At 42.0% G+C, this 19,244-nt stretch overlaps 1 protein-coding gene and 1 long non-coding RNA gene across 14 annotated transcripts in view; one reads left to right on the top strand and one right to left on the bottom strand.

The window, feature by feature from the left end:
* The window catches only part of LOC121826411 (transmembrane protein 184C-like), a 56,491-nt gene that overhangs the window by 20,880 nt on the left and 16,367 nt on the right, over nt 1-19,244 (top strand). For 7 of the 13 annotated variants that reach the window (XM_076571892.1, XM_076571891.1, XM_076571894.1 and 4 more), the window contains exons 7-9: nt 3,130-3,242; nt 3,686-3,779; nt 4,208-4,379. In XM_076571892.1, the coding sequence (XP_076428007.1) occupies nt 3,130-3,242; nt 3,686-3,779; nt 4,208-4,379 (379 nt within the window). Of the gene's footprint in view, nt 1-3,129; nt 3,243-3,685; nt 3,780-4,207; nt 4,380-4,856; nt 7,372-19,244 lie in introns of those variants that run through there. The other 6 variants (XM_076571898.1, XM_076571897.1, XM_076571899.1 and 3 more) reach the window with 4 other exon arrangements.
* LOC143273279 (uncharacterized) lies at nt 14,269-19,219 on the bottom strand. Its single transcript, XR_013051211.1, has 3 exons — nt 17,133-19,219; nt 15,729-15,864; nt 14,269-15,098 (listed from the first exon to the last, which is right to left on the bottom strand). It is a non-coding gene; the product is annotated as an uncharacterized LOC143273279 (long non-coding RNA).

The following is a 19,244-nucleotide window of genomic DNA, read 5'->3' as shown; positions in this document are numbered from 1 at the left end:
CAGACTGCCTAAAATTCCAAACAAAACCCAATTTTCTTCCAATGTGCACATTAAACCCATTTTTAATGTGGAAAAAATTCCTCTTTAAAATACTTTTATTTAAAATATCTGATATGTTGTGACTTACCAAATCTGCATGAAACAGTAGAAATCCGAGGGAATTTCAAAACAGCCACCTAGTGTCCAAGGTGTGAAGAGAGAGAGAGAGAGAGAGAGAGAGAGAGAGAGAGAGAGAGAGAGAGAACACAAGAAAGCGTAGCCGGCTAAAGCTTAAATCCAGCCACGTGTTCCCTCTTGAGCTGAGTCAAGGCTTGGCTCTGGCTTCCTTAAACTCCCACCACATGTGTTGGCTTTACAGGCAGGGGCCCTGTTCGGCAGGGCAGGTTGAGTTGTTTGTAGCACTGGCTTTAAGCAAGTAGCTCCAGCTGCAGTACCTGCTCATAGCTACGGTCAGTTGGGCCTAAGCCAAGCTAGGCCTGAGCTAGGGAGCCGGACCCACCCAGGTGGGAAACTGGTCCTGCTGCCAAGCCAAGTGGTTTTTAATGAATTTTTGCCACGTGGGCGCCAACTGTAGATGAACAGTCTTATTAAATGAGAAACACAGAGCCAAATGCAGAGTTAATAGCCCTAGAGGTCAGAGCAATACTAAGAGCTAAAAACCTTACCCTTCACTGCCACTGTTGTCCTTCCTCTCAGCAAGAGGCCTAATTCCTGTCTGTCTGTCCTTTTATTGACTTTCTGTTCTGCCTTCTCATTGGTTGTAAACCCAACCACATGATCTCCTTGTCACTGCCTGTCTGTACAGACCTCCAAGTCTTCTATAGTTGGTATTGAGATTAAATGTGTGTGTCTCCATGCTGGCTGTATCCTTTTTTTTTTTTTTTTTTTTTTTGGTTTTTTTCGAGACAGGGTTTCTTTGTGTAGCTTTGCGCCTTTCCTGGGACTCACTTGGTAGCCCAGGCTGGCCTCGAACTCACAGAGATCCGCCTGGCTCTGCCTCCCGAGTGCTGGGATTAAAGGCGTGCGCCACCACCGCCCGGCACTGGCTGTATCCTTAAACACACAGAGATCCGCCTGGCTCTGCCTCCCAAGTACTGGGATTAAAGGCATGCACCACCACTGGCCAGCTTCTGCTATGGCTTGCTATTAGCTCTTACCGCCAGGCAACTTTATTTATTAACAAACAAATAAAATCACATTTCAGTACAAATAAAATATCACCATAACATATGGCTTTAATTTTCCTCTCTGTCCTTCTGGACCTATATATTCGAGCCATCTTGCACTCTGTTTCACTTGAGGTAATGTTCTAATTCCTAACAGTTGAACGTTTACCTCCTGAAGAGGCCAAGTTGGATGCCAAAATTCTGGTGCAATTATGGCCACATCAGCACCTGTGTCTACCAGACCAGAGAGCAAAACACCATTTATTATTATTGTAAATTTTGGTCTTTGTTCATTTATACAAGTTTGCCAAAAATTTTTCTTCATGGTTTCTCACGAATTTTCTGTTCTCTCTGTCTCAGCTGTTCCATCACCCTGAGCAGCCTGGTTTATTCCAATAAGCATTTGGTTATTTAATTGCTCTGAGTAGGGGTTTCCTCTATGACTGCAGGAAAGGTCTGAACTGGATTTGCTGTGCCAGACTGCCTGAGGCTCTTCTGGGATTTTCCCAACTGAGGCAAAGGATTTCCTTGTCTGTCCCTTGTTGATTTACATTCGTTGGTTCAATGTTTACCCTGAGTTGGCGATTCAGCCGCAAGGAGCTGTAGCTACAGTCGAGTGCAGCTGGACCGGAAGCTCTGGCCAGGCTGAGGCCAAGTCGACCTGGGCTCGGGCTGGGGAGCCGCCCACCTGGGCTAGGGAGCCGGCCACCCTTGCAGGGAAACCAGACCTGCTGCCAAGCCAAGCAGTTTTTAATGGATTCTTGTCATGTTGGGTGCCAAATGTAGATGTAAACAACCATCTTATTAAATAAGAAACACAGTTTGAGGCCAGCCTGGTCTGCCAAGTGAGTTCCAGGAAAGGCGCAAAGCTACACAAGAGAAACCCTGTCTTGGAAAACCAAAGAAAGAAAGAAAGAAAGAGAGAGAGAGAGAGAGAGAGAGAGAGAGAGAGAGAGAGAGAGAGAGAAAGAAAGAAAGAAAGAAGAAAGAAAGAAAGAAAGAAAGAAAGAAAGAAAGAAAGAAAGAAAGAAAGAAAGAAAGAAAGAAAGAAAGAAAAAGAAAGAAAGAAAGAAACACAGAACCAATGTAAAAGAGAAAGCCAAGAGGTCAGAGCTCAGAGCTAAAACCTTACCTTCCTCCTGGTGTGGTCCTACCTCTCCAAAAGAGAGCTACTTCCTGTGTGTTTGTCTTTAGATCGTCTTTCTGTTCTGCCTTCTCATTGGTTGTAAACCAAACACATGACTGCCTCGTCACTGCCTGTAAGTACAGCCCTCCAGGTCTTTTTTTTTTTTGTTTTTTTTTTGTTTTGGTTTTTCGAGACAGGGTTTCTCTGTGTAGCTTTGCGCCTCTCCTGGGACTCACTTGGTAGTCCAGGCTGGCCTCAAACTCACAGAGATCCACCTGGCTCTGCCTCCTGAGTTAAAGGCGTGCGCCACCACCGCCCAGCTCAGCCCTCCAGGTCTTAAAGGCGTGTGTCTCCAATGCTGGCTGTATCCCTGAACACACAGAGACTTACTTAGCTCTGCCTACCAAGTGCTGGGATTAAAGGCATGCGCCACCACCACCACCACGCTCTTGCTATGGCTCTAATAGCTCTGACCCCCGGGCAACTTTATTTATTAACATGCAATTAAAATCACATTTCAGTACAAATAAAATACCACCATAATTTGTGTTGCCTTTTTCTTTGACTGAAGGAAACCTTCCATTCATGTCATTTGTTTATTGCTTTGAGTTCCAGTATGTGAACACTTAGAAACATATTCAGGAAAAATGTTACATACCTCTCTTGAGAAATCTCACATATATGCATCTTCAGCAACATATTAAAAGCACTAAAACATCGGCTGATTAGCCCTAAACTCCACCAGGAACATTACTGTAGACTCTGGTTTCAGCTTTAAGGAAAGGTTCTGTCACTGTCTTCCTGCTGCAGAATGTTGAATGTTGCTTTTGTTTCTAGTTCGCCATGTACTGCCTCCTGCTGTTTTACGAAGTACTAAAGGAAGAGCTCAGCCCTATACAACCTGTTGGCAAATTTCTTTGTGTCAAACTCGTAGTCTTTGCCTCATTCTTGTAAGTATTGCTTGCTCTTAAATATTCTCATTTTATAAATGCCAATAAAACTGTTGGTTAAGGAGTTTTTTAAATAATGTGAATACAATGCCAGGCTCAGTGGTGCCTGTCTGTAATCCCAGCTCTTGGGAGACTGAGGCAGGACTACCACTCAAGGCCAGCCTGAACTAGGAAGATGCCTTTGGGGCTGGAGAAGAGGCTCAGCAGTTCAAAGAGTGTGCCGCGTATCCAGAGGACCACAGTTTGGTCCCCAGCACCCATGTGCCAGGTTTACAGATGTGCACCACCATGCCAGCCTTCCCTGGCTTCTGTGACTCTAACTCAGGTCCTCACACTTGTGCAGCAAGTGCTTTACACACCAAGTGCCCTCCCGAGCCCCTAATTGCATAGACAGTTGGCATTTCATGATCTAGATTTCACATTTACCTTTTCTTGACATACAGGCAATCAGGCCTTATTGCCCTGCTTGTAAAGGTTGGTGCAATTTCTGAATGGTGGGAATGGCAAAGCGCAGAAGCTGTGGCAACAGGCCTGCAGGTAAGTAGTGCTGTCAATGAATCAAGGGGTTTTACTGTTTAAGCTGTTTGACACAGTGTTGACCCAAATGTACAAACAGTAAGCAAGGCTGATAGCTTTCTCCGTGGTGATGAGCTGAGGAGCGGGAGCCCTAGAGAAATGGCCCATAGGTACTGATTGGTAGTGGTTTTATTCCTGGTCCACTTTTATCTGCACATTTCCTTTCAGTCCTTGAGTGATGGATTAAGAAATACTTGATTGAGGAAAAGCAAAAGAGATGTAAATCCTGGCTTGTCATGTTTTGTGTGGGGAAAAAAATGTTGAAAATGAATATAATCTGGGTTATATTTTAAAAAGTTATTGACACCCTAAGTAACTTTGAAAATGTTATCAGTTGGAAAAACTAGATTTAAAGCCAAAGATGTTTGATATTTTTGTGGCTGTTGTAGGATTTCATGATGTGCATTGAGTTGTTCTTTGTGGCCATTGCCCACCTTTATTCATTCTCTGCTAAACCCTATGCAAAAGAGGCAGAGGAAGGCTCGTGCTTTGACTGTTTCCTAAAGATGTGGAACATGAAAGATATCACAGATGATATATCTCAACAAGTAAGACGCATGAGTAAGTAACAGCTGTTTAACTTTTGTTAGTTTGAGTGTGTGTGTAGCGGGTGGGGTGTGTGTGTGTGTGTGTGCACATAGAGACAAAGATGAACTTCAGGTGTGGTCCCTCAGGAGCTGTTCAGCTTGGGGTTTGGAACAGGGCCTCTCACTGTCCTGGGGCTCACAGATTGAGCTAGGATTGCTGTCCAGAGGCCCCAGGATCCAACTCTGTCGCTAGCACAGGGACTGCAAGCTGCCCAGCTTGGGACCTGTGCTGAGAACTGAACTCAGGTCCTCGTTCTTGTGTGGCAAGCACTTTGCAGACTGCAGTATCACCCCAACCCAAATACATAAGATTTACTCTAGTAATTTAAGAAATAAGAACATACTTAAAGCAGTACCATGATACAGGCTCTTCAAATTTGGGGAGGACAAAGAGGGGAACTATTTTTAGAATGGTAAAAATAACTTTTGGCTAATTTATATTGTCTTAAAGGAAGAACAATACGTGGTTATCAAAAAAAAAAACTTTTTCCTGAAGACCCGGAGCACACTGAACACACAGGTCTGCTTTCCTCATCCTCACAAGATGCACTATCTTCAGGTTCAAAGCCATCCTCACCTCTAGGCCAATATCAGGCCTTTGGACACACGATTACATCACAGAATGCAGCTGCTGCATCCAAGTTATGTGAAGACATTGTGATTGATATCCCAGAAGAGCAGGAACCTTCTGATACAGCCCAATATCAAGACTTGGAAGACACAGTTGCTTCATAGGATACACTTTCTGAGGACAAGCTTTGTGAAGATATCATGACAGATATCCCAGAAGAGGAGAAGGAGCCCCCAACCCATCAACAGATTCTTAAAGGTTCCGCAATCTTCTTTGTGTGTAGGCTCAAAATCTGGACAGTTCAAAATGTTGGAAAAATTCAAAGACAGACAAAAACCAGATATAACTACTATACATAATATACACACACGTATAATACTAATACACACATGTTAGTATATATATATATTTGTATGCTTTGTATATCACAGATAACATTTACATTTCCTACGCTTTGGCTTTTTTAAACTGTTAGAGTATCATATATTCAAACAGTAGGTAACAACTTCAGCTGAACTACTTGCATTTCTCAGGAGGATGGACATTTGAAAAAAAATCAGTGCTTCTTACCACTGCATAAATGTAATGCTCTGGACTGAAAATGTAAACATAAAATTACCATTAATTTAATTTAATCATAATCATGTGCCATTTAATTTTACATAATTATACTTCAATTACATGTCTTTCAATAAATGCAATACCATTTTCTGAAACTCTTATGTAAATTACTCTTTTACTCTTTCTTTCTTTTTTCAGACACGGTTTCTCTGTGTATCCCTGGCTGTCCTGGAACTCCCTCTGTAGACCAGGCTGCCCTTGACTCACAGAGAGCAGCCTGCCTGTGCCATCTGAGTGCTGGGACTAAAAGCATGCACCACCACCAACCTGGCTGTGTCTTACTCTTTAAACATAAATTCTTAATGCTTTAACAAAAATTGCTTGATTAGAAGTTGACATTTTTTTAAATTTTTGAGCTAGACTTAACAGTGTACACATTTAAACCCAGCACTCAGGAAGCAGAGGCAGGTGGGATTTGGGGAGTTCCCGGCCAGTCTGATCTAGGCCAAAAACAAAAAACAAAACACTGGTCAAAGAAACAGAAGATGAAGCTAAATGGAAGGACACCCTGTGACTCAGAATAAATCTTATCAGAATGTCCACACTGCCAACAGGAACATAATAGATCAATGTAACTGCCGTCAGAATCCTAGTGGCATGATTCAGGCAAAGAACAGTCCTAAAATTCATATAGAAATATTTTCAAAAGGCCAGACCACTTCTGAGGAAAATTGGACACATGGCATTTCCTGATTTGAAATACAAGCTGGGTGCCATGGTTCATGGTCGGTCATCCTAGCATAGGCGGCTGAAAAGGGTCACTTGAACCCAGTGTTTGAGCTTAGCCTGAGCAACAGAGTGAGAAACACACACACCCACCTCAAGAAAGAACTGTTACAGAGCCTCAGTGGTCAACAGGGTGGTGGGCTGGAGAGTTTGCTCAGTGGTCAAGAACACCGGCTGCTCTCCCAGAGGACCCAGGATTGACTTCCAGCACCAACATGGTAACTCGAAACCATCTGTAACTGTAGTTCGGGAAACATAGTGCCCTCTTCTGACCAGCTCAGGCACCAGGCATGCACACTGGTGCACAGGCTTGTATACAGGCCAAACACCCAAACACATAAATAAAAATGTTTAAAGGAAAAAAAGTGCGATGCTAACAAAAACCAGACAAGTAGAACAAAATGGAAAGTCAGAATAATTGCTGACAAGAGCACCAAGTGGGCGCACTAAGAAAAAATAGCTTCCACCCAGGGATTGTCCCAAGAAGTCTAGATTCCAATACCAAAGAATGAAACCGGACCTTTATTTTACACCAGACACCAAATCAACTCACTGTGCAAGGCACGCAAATGTGAGACCTGTAACTAAACTAAGAGAAGCCCTGAACCATTGGCTTTGCCAGCGACTTTCAGAACACCACACCAGAAGGTACCATGAAAGCTTCCAAAGTCCTACACAGCTATGGCAGAACCATGTCGACAACCCGCATGCCATGACGACCCTAAGGCGCAACAGCAGCATGCGCACCTTGGCGGTAACCAACAGCTCTAACGACTGATGATCTGCTCGACAAGAGGAAACCTGCCTGGGACTGGAAACCTGGCTAACTCCTTAGTGCTAGTGATTACTGGAGGAGAATCTACAACCACTAATTTACTAAACCAGCATAATCCCTAACAACAATCCATAAACGTCTGTCCTTATACTCACAGATAAGTGTAGATTTTACCCCTCATCAAGGAAACTGCTTGGCCTGTAGGATTATGTGGTATACCTGTAATATGCTTTATATTGTAATAAACAAAAAAATATTTCATTTTACCAGAGACATATGCTGGAGCATTGTCAGTTTTGATTTGTGCAGGTATACCCATGATGGCCATAACTTCTATCAAATGTGTGATTACAGAATCAGCTTTTTCAGAACTCAGAGAAATTGCCCATTGGAATCCTGAATAAGTATCAATGATGTAGTGTACATATTTCAATTTTCCAAATTTTGTATAATATTAGAGAGAGCAGCTTTAATATTATACATCCCAGGGGCTCAGGAGAGAGAACTACTAACGGCAAGGACTATTTTCGGGAAATAGAATCTCAGCACACCGAGCTCTTTAGTCCACTTGCTTTAATTCCTCTGGCATAACATCCACATATACACAGCTTCAGTTCTGTTCTTGTGCCTAGCTCCTTTCTTGTCTGATTTCTCTCTTTATCTATCTACTGCTCCCTGTAAGTTTTATCTTAATTCTCTCGTCTTAATTCTGCCTCATCAAGGTCCTTTTCACCTTGTTCTTACCCAGTTAGGACTTCCCCATCTGACTCTTCCTCATCTATCTTGTCCACACGTACTCTCTGGTCAAAATCCTCCTTGTCCCTCTCCATTCTTCATCTTACCATTCCCCCTCAGTCTCTCCTGAGTCCAATTATAAACCCAAGTAATAGCAATCCCCTGGTCAAGCAAGGTCACGAGGCTTGAACTCCCGTGTGGTCCTAAAGGCAGGTAAGAGTTTCCTCAGGCAGTGATTGTCAGGCTTCCAGGGTCAGGTTTGGATTGGGGATTTAGCTCAGTGGTAGAGTGCTTTCCTATCAAGTGCAAGGCCCTGGGTTTGGTCCTCAGCTCCAGGGAAAAAAAAAACGGAGGGGTGATAAGAATCACATAGAGGGGCAGTAATTGTTATTTATCATTTGCAACCCAAAGAGGAAGTGACTAATGAATTAAAGGCTAATTTGGGGTAATATCTAAGAAGAGGGATCTTATGTGCTCCACTATAGTCTTTATCATGACTGGTAGAAAATGTTAAGAATCTATAAGTTGCTAGGTCAATGGGAGAAAATAAAACCATCTTCGTTTTTCCTGTGGCTCCTATCTGTCCAAGCTCTCTGCCATTTTCTGCAGGGTGGGGGAAAGTGTGCTCAATCACTAGGCAACCTGTGTACAGTTGGATGCCTCTGGTGATTGTTAAAGGGAGGTCTGGAACTAGAGGTAAGATTTGGGAAAGGAGGAAGTTAAGCTTAATTGACACATCTGCCAAGCATTCTCAAACGGGTAGCCTGGATGCTTAAGTCTGTTCTTAGAGAGTACAGAGGTATCTCTGATAAGGTATTTTCCTCTGTCTGGGGATGGACCTGGCTGGATGCTGCCAGTGATGATAATTACAGGGAGGCTTGAACTGGGGTTCGGGCTGAGCATAGCTGTTAGAGCAGAAGGTTATCTAAATATTCCTAGAAGTGGTTAGGTAAAGAGTTAAAGGTCTATAAAGTTAGTAAGGCTGTAAGAAATGAGGGTCCAAGCTAAATTCCGTAAAGCTATTACTTAATGTCCACTTGACTTAGGCGGTGTCTCCTCGTGGAATTCACCTTAAATCGGGAGACTTGCATGTGGACTGTTATTACTGTTAGTCCTTGAAAGTGGCTAAGGGAGATATCTGATTCCAGATGAAGCCTTTCCGGAGGCTGTTCTCCAAATACCTTAAATGTGTATGTCCAGAGAGTGATCAGCCCACACTGTTAGCCCTTCTTAGGGAAAAATCAATTGGGAAAACTATGAAGGCACACATGATTTTCATAACAGAATACAGCTGATATATAACAAGCAAAGTAACACCAAAAGCTCTTTGGAATTTGGCTTCCTCTGAAGGAAATCCTTGACCCCTCCCAGTAATAACTTTGCCATAACCATCTGAGTTCTTATGATATATTCCTGCGGCCCACAGCATCCAAATTCTGCAAAGTGAAACACATCCATCTGCCAGAATTCATTCCTCTGAGTACTCTTTGAGTTACATCCTGCTGTTAGTGGAGTCTGATTGTAAAAAGAACAAGTAGGACAATTCCTTATAATTTCCTTGGCTTGTTACCAGGTTATGGAAAAAAATCCTTTTTTAAACCTTTTCTATTGACATGATTTTTTTCTAATGAAATTCTGAGGCTTCCAGCACGTTTCCTATCAAGAGTTTATCAATTTTATCATTACCTTGTTCTAGAGGGCCTGGGAGACCTGTATGGTATTGGATGTGAGTTATACATAAGGGATACTTCCTATTCCTGATTATTTCTTGTAACTGCCATATGATACTATAGCTTCTTTAAATCTAACATTTTCACTGGAGTCCAGTTAGCTTGTACACACGCTTGAGCATTTGGCAGTTCCTGTAAGATTACTGAGTAGATCAATGTTTGCTGTGTGGTAACCTGAGGCTGTCTCTCTGTAATGGTATAATTCAATCCTGAGATAGGTTCACCTTTAAATTCTTCTGTCTGGGTCTGAATTTCCCTATAAATCATTTTAACAGGTTTTTCTAAAGTTAATCCTGGGATAGATTCACCTTTAAATTCTTCTGTCTGGATCTGAATTTCTCTATAATTCATTTTAACAGGTTTTTGTAAATCTTTTATCTTAGCACTCCAATTGACCAACCTTTTTAATGCTAAAATAAAAATGATCAAACAAATTATATTCATAATTGATGTTATGTACATCCCATCAACATTAATTATCATCTCATTTAATTGTTCCACTTTCAGATTGCTTAACATGTTATCAAATAGAGACTAAATTCCTTCCATTGTAAAAATGTTTCACATTTTTTAATGTGGGAAAAAAATTCTCTTTTAACTAATTTCTCCCTTTAAGATATCTTGATTGACTTACCAAGTCTGTTGACTATGTAGAACAGTAGAAGTCTGAGGGAATTTCAAAGCAGCTACCTAGTATGGTAGTAGTTCAAAATGGGAATCCAGAGAGAGCCCACTATCCACCAGGAGAAAAAAAAGCCAGAGACTCTGGCAGCATGCAGCTCTGGGCTGAGCCAGGGGCTTTTTAGTGAATTCTTGCCACAAAGCATTGGGTGCTTTGACTGCATGCAACTGTAAATGAAATTTGATAATGTAGCCATTTTCACAATATTAGTTCTGTCAACCACGGAAGGGCTTTTCATCATATAGTATCTTCTATGATTCCCTTTTCAATGTCTTAAAATTTTCATTTTAGAGACTTTCTCTTCTTTGGTTAGATATATTCCTAAATAAATTTTTGTACTTAACTTGAATGGGATATTTTTCTCAACTTCTTTATCTCAGAGTATATTCTTGGTATATATGAAGTCTGCTTTTTTCTTTAATACTGACTTTGGACTCTGCAATTATAATGTGTTTATTAGATCCAAGGGTTTTCTAGTAGATTGTATAGGGTCTTTTAAGCAAAGAATACTGTCACTTGCAAATAGGGATGGTTTGGCATCTTCCTGTCCTGTTTCTATCCCTTTTGCGCCTTTCTCATGTCTAATTGCTGTAGCTATGACTTCAACCGCTATAGTGACTCAGAGAGGAAACAGTGGACATCCTTGCTTCATTCCTGATTTTAGAGGAAATGCTGTTTGTTTCCATTTAATATATTGTTGGCTATGGTTTCTTATATATAGCCTTCATTATTTTGAGATATGTTCTGTGGTATTGTATTCCCCCAAATATTGTGCATGCTAATAAACTTATCTGGGGTCAGAGACAGAACAGCCACAATATTAAACATAAAGGATAGGCATTGGTAGCACATGCCTTTAAACCTAGCATTCCAGAGGCAGAAATCCATGAGTTCGAGGATACAGCCAAGCATGGTGACTCATGCCTTTAATCCCAGAAAGCGAGCCTTTAATCCCAGGGAGTGATGGTAGAAAGCAGAAATGTATATAAGGCATGAGGACCAGAAACTAGAGGCATTTGGCCTGGTTAAGCATTCAGGCTTTTGAGCAGCAATTCAGCTGAGACCCATTCTGGATGTGGACTCAGAAGCCTCCAGTCTGAGGAAACAAGACCAGCTGAGGATCCGATGAAGTGAAGTAGCTGTGGCTTGTTCTGGCTCTCTGATTTTCCAGTGTTCACCCCAATACCTGGCTCGTTTGATTTTATTAATAAGAACTTTTTTTTTGGTTGGTTTTTTCGAGACAGGGTTTCTCTGTGTAGCTTTGCGCCTTTCCTGGAGCTCACTTGGTAGCCCAGGCTGGCCTCAAACTCACAGAGATCCGCCTGGCTCTGCCTCCTGAGTGCTGGGATTAAAGGCGTGCACCACCAACGCCCGGCTTAATAAGAACTTTTAAGGTTCGTGCTACAATGTTCCATCTATTACTAAAATTGCCAGGACTTTAAGAAGGCATATTAAGCTTTATCAAATGTCTTTTCAGCAATCTATTGAATGGTGTGATTCCTGTCCTTAGGTTTATTTAAATGGAGTCTTATCTTTCCTTTTTCTTTTTCTCTTTCTTTCCTTTTCCCTTCCTTTGTAGATGTAATTCTAAACAGTCTCCTTAAATAAGAAATAGAGCCAAATAAAGAGTTAAAAACTCAGAGATCAGCAGTAGCCAAGAGCTAAAATCACCTTATCTTACCACTCGCTACCATCCTTCCCCTTGAGAGAGAGAGACCTTATTCCTGTGTCCTGTCTTTTTATTGCCTTTCTGTTCTGCCTTCTCATTGGCTGTAAACCCAATCACATGACTTCCTCATCACTGCCTGTCTATACAGACCTCCAGGTCTCTATGGTTGGTACTGAGATTAAAGGTTCGGGTCACCTTTGGCTGTGTCCTTGAACACACAGAGACTCTGCCTGACATGTGATCGGATTAAGGGCATGTGCTACCACTACCAGACTTTCCGCTTAATGGCTTGCTCTTAGCTCTGATCCCCAGGCAACTTTATTAACATACAAATAAAGTCACATTTCAGCACAATTACCGTATTCCTTCCTTCCCGCCTCTATATCTTTATTTGTTTTCTTTTGAGATAATGTTTATCTACATAGCCCTGGCTGCTTTGGAACTCACTATATAGTCCAAGCTGCAGAGAACTCACAGAGATCTACCTGCCTGTACCTCCCAAGTGCTGAGATTAAAGGAGTATAGTACCACTCCTGGCTGGTTTGGTTTTTGAGATTTTAATTTTATGTATGTGGGTGTTTTGTCTGCATATATGTCTGTGTACTATGTGTATACTTGGTGCTGGGGGAGGCCAGAAGAGGGCACCACATCCCCTAGAAATGGAATTACAGACAGTTGTGAGCCACCATGTGGGTGCTGGGAATCAAACCCAGATCCTCTGGAAGAGTTCCAGCACCCTTCTCCACTGAGCCATCCCTCCAGACATTAAACTTCTTGACTTACATATGTAAACCAACCTTGCCTTTCTGGGATGAAACCCTCTTGGTTGTGGTTTGAATGAGATGTCTTTCATGTTCTCTTCAGTTCAAACCCCTGTTTGGGGAGGTTTATAAGTGTGGCCTTGCTGAAGGAAGTGTGTACTCCAACAAGGGTTGGGTTTGGGGAGCTCAAAGAGATGGAGCCGTTTGGGGTTTGCTCTCTCTGCTTCCTGCTTATGGTTCAGATGTGAACTCTCAGCTCTTCCTGCCACCATGTCTAGTGCTTGCTACACATCCCCACTGGGATGGTGATTATGCCTCTGAAACTGTAAGCCCCAAAGAAATCTTTCATTCTGAAAGTTGGCTTGTTTGTGGTGTTCCATCACAGCAACAGAAAAGTAACTGAGATATTTGTCAAGTATAATCATCTTAATGTGCTCCTGATTTTAGTTTGAAGGTATTTTGTTGAAAGTTTTTACATCAATGGTCATAACGAAATTGTTCTGTAGTTTTCTTTTTTGTTGTGTAGGGTCCCAAGAAAGGGCTGAAGGAAGACCCTAGACTCAATAGTATGCAAGAGCAAGGAGCATTCATTTACCAGCACAGTCGGGGTCGTTCATCCATACAAAATGGTGATGAGGGGCTGGAGAGATGGCTCAGCAGTTAAGAGCAGTGGCTGTTCTTCCAGAGGTCCTGAGTTCAATTCCCAGCAACCACATGGTGGCTCACAACCATCCATAATGAGATCTGGTGCCCTCTTCTGGCCTGCAAGCATGCATGTAGGCAGAATACTGTATACATAATAAATAAATGTTAAAAAAAAATGGTGACGACCCTGAGCAGAACATGCAGGCCCTTTAAGCACAGCTAGGGGAATTTCAGGAACAGTTAGGTCATCTAAAACATGATTGGTTAAATAAGCAGCAGTTACATTAATATATTTTTGATTGACTGAGGTTTTAGTTTTTCCATCTTTGGGCATACTGGGGCAAGTCTGGGCCTGTTTCAGGGGAATACAGGAACTGTCCTTTTTTAGTCACTGTCTTGTGATACTGTGGGGGCTGGCTCAGGCCCCACAGCTGCTGTTCTCCTCTTCTCTGCTGTCAGGGACAGTGTTGGCTCTTGGCCCTTTGTTGGAAAAAAACTTATTTGCTCTTAAAATACTGAAACCTGGGTCCGGTTGTGAAGTGGCGGAAATTTAGACCTTTCACTCCCCCTTGAGTTTGGGTCCATCTCAAATCCTTGCTATGGACTAAGGGACTTATTTTGGAATCTAATAACCATCAGCTTAAGAGTAGCCAGAGAGGAGTCACTATTCAGTTAAGACACCAATGATGTAAGTGTAATATGATACCTCGAGCAAGAAGTCTTGGCGGGTTGGGCCAAGGTGCCCCGTGGAGTGAAGGAGACACACCATGTAGACACAGTGGTGGTCAGCATGGCACAGTAGAAAGTCACTCATACCCAAGGCATGGCATCCACATGGAAGTTTATTATAAGAGAGAGAGAGAGGGGAGAGAGAGAGAGAGACAGAGAGAGAGACACAGAGAGAGAGAGAGAGAGACAGACAGAGAGAGAGAGAAAGAGAGAGACAGAGAGAGAGAGAGACAGAGAGAGAGAGAGAGAGAGAGAGAGAGAGAGAGAGAGAGATTGAGAAAGGGAGGGAAAGAGAGAAAGCAGAGGTGTGTACACTCGTGGGAAGGGTTGGAGGAAGAAGGAAGGAGGTTTCCTCAAAGGAGGCTTTACGTCAGGACACAGGGTGGGTCCCCAAGGGGTGAGCCAGAATGCCAGCATTCCTCCATTTTGATTATTATAGTAAAGTGAGTTATGGATAGCAAGTGGGTGAACAAGGACGCTGAGTTCTCGAGACTGCTTCCTGCTGATTTTAGGGTGAAGTGGGAGAGGGAAGCTGGGAGTCAGGTAATGCATGGTGGGAGGTGTGAGTGAAGAAGCATTCTGTTGGCTGTCATTGTGGAGATCTCAGGCGTGGCGATCTCAGGTGTCTGTTTCTTGAGGCAGCTGAGAAGGCAGGTTGCTAGGCGAAAAATAGATTGTTATCCTTGGCTTCATGAGCAGGGCTAGCCATGGGAAAAGTGATAACTGCCAGAAAGAATGGGACAGAGAGGTTGTACAGAAGAGGCAAGGGTGAATGAGTGAGACATGAGAGCCAATATGTCCTTTATTGGGACATCTTGGAAAACCAGGTTCTGGTTGCTGGGTAGGTGCCCACTTGAGCCTGGAGAGGTGGTACCAGCAGTGAATTGAGGGATGATGTGTTCTTCAGGAGTACCTGAGCCATCACATCTGCTGTTTATCAGAAGATGGGGGTATATTCACCCAGCTGGTGTCTTCAGTGCTGGTGCAGGGGCTGACATATCTGGAGGACACTCTGTAGACTGGCCTTGGCCCAAGCAGGAGGAGTAAAACTGTAAAATATGCTCAAAAGTCAGTGGGTCAGAATGGGCTCTGGAGACTTAGTTTTCATCAGACCAGATTTCTTGATATAGTATTAGAACTTTTCCAGGAGCCTGCAGGTATCTATCAGACTTCTGGAACAGATTTATATCTTAGTGTCATAGCAAAAGGGTTAAAAATTCATAGAAATTTAAGGACTCTTAAGAACTGTTTGTAGTCAATGCTGTATTAGTTTATCAAAACTGCATTTATCAATATTAAAACTTTGAACCTCTGGAGTTATATCTGAAACTAGTCTATCCTATATCATAAAGTCTGTGAATGAGGCATACCTGTTTGTATCATTAACAGGAAACATATCAATGAGCTATCAAGGTGCTTATTGTCTTGGGATTGGGGCTGTTAAACTGATACCCTAGTCATCAAACACCAGCAGATCTGGGAAGGATAAATTTAAGAAGAAGTGAGACAGCTTTCCAGCCACCCAGGACAGCTATCCCAGGTTTCTCTGTAGTTGTTGTGCGGGGAGGGGGGGGCGCGGAGCAGAAGCCCCAAAGGCAGCATTTGTTCAGCTGCTAAGCCCAGAACATCTGACAGATTTTGTGTGTGTATGGAGTAGGAATTTGGGGAGACTGACTCACCTTGACTTTGCAGCATGGAGCAATTGATCCTCTGTTGTTCCACTTATTCACAGTCTGGACAGGATCTCAGCTTTTTGCTGTATGACCAGACTTGCCATAAGCTTTCAAGTGGAAGTTTTCTGTGGCTATCCATCTTCTGGGAGAAAATACAGAATGCTGCCAGGAGCTGACATGTCTCTATCATAAAAAGCCTTTATATTAAATGCCATATTCTCAGATCTCTAAAGTTGTTTGAGGACCAAGGGAGCCAAATCTATTAGGTATATCTAAATTAACTCCAAGAACATGTATAAGTCAAATCTGGACATACACAACTCCCAATCAGTTACAGCTTACTAATGGTAGCAAAGATAAGGAGGCTAGACATATATTCTTGTACTGTTATTTTTTAAGGCCCTGTAGTTCTGATCTTTGAGTACAGCCAGATTATAATCCTGAATGATTTATTTAGAAATAATAATTTCTTAAGGTCATATAATACCTCTTTTGTTTTGAATAAAGAATATCAAGGTTTGTTGTTGTTGTTGTTGTTGTTGTTTGGTTTTTCAAGACAGAGTTTCCCTATGTAGTTTTGGTGCCTGTCCTGGATCTCGCTCTGTAGACCAGGCTGGCCTCGAACTCATAGAGATCCACCTGGCTCTGCCTCGTGTGCCACCACCACCTGGCTGAAGGTCAAGTATCTTATTGCAAAACCATTTTAGTTAATAAATCTATTAATTGACAACTCTGGGCCCAATTGTTTAGGATATCAATGGGCATTATAGGTAGAAATTTTCTTCCCTACATCAGAGAGTTTTCTTTGACTTAACCCTTTAACCTGTTTCTGGGGGGCAGAGATGATGCTCTTCTGTGGCTGCTTAGAATACAAATGGTCAGAGCCCAGGAGGCTGAAAGGCCAGTCACAGGTAAGGAGGGAACCCAGGCAATGAGAAGCGTGTGGTCATCTGACCCAGCTGTAGAGACAAGGAACAATTATGTTTGGTTGGACTAGTCCACATCATATCAACCTTCAGCAAGCCTAGAGCTCATGGTCGTTTAGAACAGATTGCAGTTAGCAATTGATGCTTGGATGTGTCTGCCAGCCAAGTGGAAACCTGCTGAGGCAGATAGACTAGAGACAAAAGTTAATATTTATGAACTTGGGCAGCCTGGAGAGATGGCTCAGAGGTTAAGACCACTGGCTGTTCTTCCAGAGGACCTGAGTTCAAGCAAGAATTACAGTTACAATATCTAGTCTATTTATAATATCTAGTCTATTTGTATTTGGCAAAATTAAAAAGATATCCTATCTATTCTATATTTGTTAGTCTAAGGTTTCTTATCTAATTTTTTCTCATAACTAAGGAAAATTATAACTATCTAGTCTTCAACTACATCAAAGACCTCAGAAAGATATAATATTACCTGAGAAATGAGAGAAGGATGAAAGCAACTTTTAGGAGTCTTGCAAGAGTAGACAGAGACACCTGGCAGCCTGGACAGTCATCTAAAGTTCTTCTGTAAAGTTGGGGCATCTGTCTTCAGCCCATAGGTCTAGAGTCTCTCAGCCACTTCTCGCTGTGTCCTATAGAATGTCTGGCAGTTTTCTCTGAGAAGCAGGAACCTGAAGGACCATTTTGCCAAGCAAGTTCAGTGGTCACCTATGGGTCCTACATGTCCAGCCGATCAAATAGTCCAGGCAAGAACAGTTCCTTTCCCAATTTTAGGATAATGGAGTAGTCTGTGGCTATATTATCTGGGCCAGTTGCCTTGAAACCATTCTGGATGTTGGATCATCTGGGCCATGGTGTTATCGGAGACCTTTCAGGGGGTCTTGACTGGTCAAACTTGATGTATCTTAATCTGGAACAAATCCATAGCCTCTTGCTTTCTGTGGAAACGAAAGCAGAGCCTCCTTTCCAAAGCAACATATCTTTAGATCCAAATTTTGAAGTCAAGATACCTTTAAAATATACATATTGGTTTAATTCAACTGCCTTTACGATCAAATGTCTCTCTACAGTTAAAAGTATCAAAAGCAGCATGATCCAGATTCTCTGTGTGAAATCCATCTTTATGTGACTTATTTTTATATTACTTTTACTTTCTCTTTAAAAACTTTATTTTTTTAAACTTTGTGTTTGTTTAATATAACTGTCTATATTCCTTTTCTCTTGCAAGCCTACGTACATTTTTACACACATTGTAAACCATTTAAAGTCTTGTTCCATCTGAATCTGTCTTTTTTTTTTTTTTTGGTTTTTTGAGACAGGGTTTCTCTGTGTAGCTTTGCGCCTTTCCTGGAGCTCACTTGGTAGCCCAGGCTGGCCTCGAACTCACAGAGATCCGCCTGGCTCTGCCTCCTGAGTGCTGGGATTAAAGGCGTGCGCCACCAACGCCCGGCCTGAATCTGTCTTATTGTGTAACTTGCTTTAAACTGCAGCAGATTAAGGGCGTGTGCTACCACCACCGGACTTCTGTTTATGGCTGGCTATGACCTCTGATCCCCAGGCAAACTTTATTTATTAACATACAAATAAAGTATCACACCAGCACACATAAAGTATCCCCACAGCTCCACGGGTCTCAGCCACAGACGCCTGGCCGGAGCAGCAGCCCATGCTCTGCTGCTGCTTTCTGAAGCTGATTCTTGCAGTTGTTGGCTGCTTCTCGAACTGCCATGTTTGCAGTCTGCTATGGATGCTGTTTCTGCATCCCAGGTTGGGAAAAACCTACTGTACTGTAAATTAGTTTTTTTATTAAACCTCCACCACATAATCCTCTATTTAACCCTCACCATGTCCCTAGACCTAAAGCCTATATCCTACCTTATTATACCTAAGTCTTTCTTAAGCCTACACAATATCTTTATGCCTAAAGCTTATTCCACCTTAATATGTAAATCTACATTTCTATGATTTACTTTATTTACACGTCTTATTTAAACTTACATTTACAACTAGCATGGCCTTTTACTACATGTATTCACAGTAAGCATTTAGACTCACATCCAACATTTACACTTTTCATAAACTCACATTCAACATATACTTACTTATACTTCTTACAAGTGTATATTCTTAAGGAAACTCTATAGGACTACCTTAGCAAAGATACTTTTTACTCTTAACAGAACTAGCTTACACTAGGAAGAATCTCTTAGCAAACTCTCTACAGGGCTACCATTAGCAAATATCTAACTTAGCAAACAACTAAAAGAGCTTTCTTGACACCTAGAAGAGATTTAACATCTTCCAACAAGACAGAGAATAATTTTCTACAAACTTCATTTAGGAAATAGAAATAAGAATAAACTTATCAAACCCAAAAAGGAAGAAAAGAGAATGAGAAGAAAAACCTTTTAAAGGGCATAATATATTTCTATGTGACTCCACTGCCCTTATAAGTAGCTTTGTCATCCAGCTACCGTAAAAAACATTCTGTGAAGCTATTAGGCAATATCAGGCACTTTCTCAAAGGAGCCTGTACAGCCAAAAGCATCACAGCTGAAAGTTCCATATCCTTTCAGTTTTTCAC

The sequence above is a fragment of the Peromyscus maniculatus genome, chromosome 5, assembly GCF_049852395.1.
Source record: "Peromyscus maniculatus bairdii isolate BWxNUB_F1_BW_parent chromosome 5, HU_Pman_BW_mat_3.1, whole genome shotgun sequence".
NCBI classification, from domain to species: Eukaryota; Metazoa; Chordata; class Mammalia; order Rodentia; family Cricetidae; genus Peromyscus; species Peromyscus maniculatus.
This window is presented reverse-complemented; position numbering and strand designations above follow the sequence as displayed.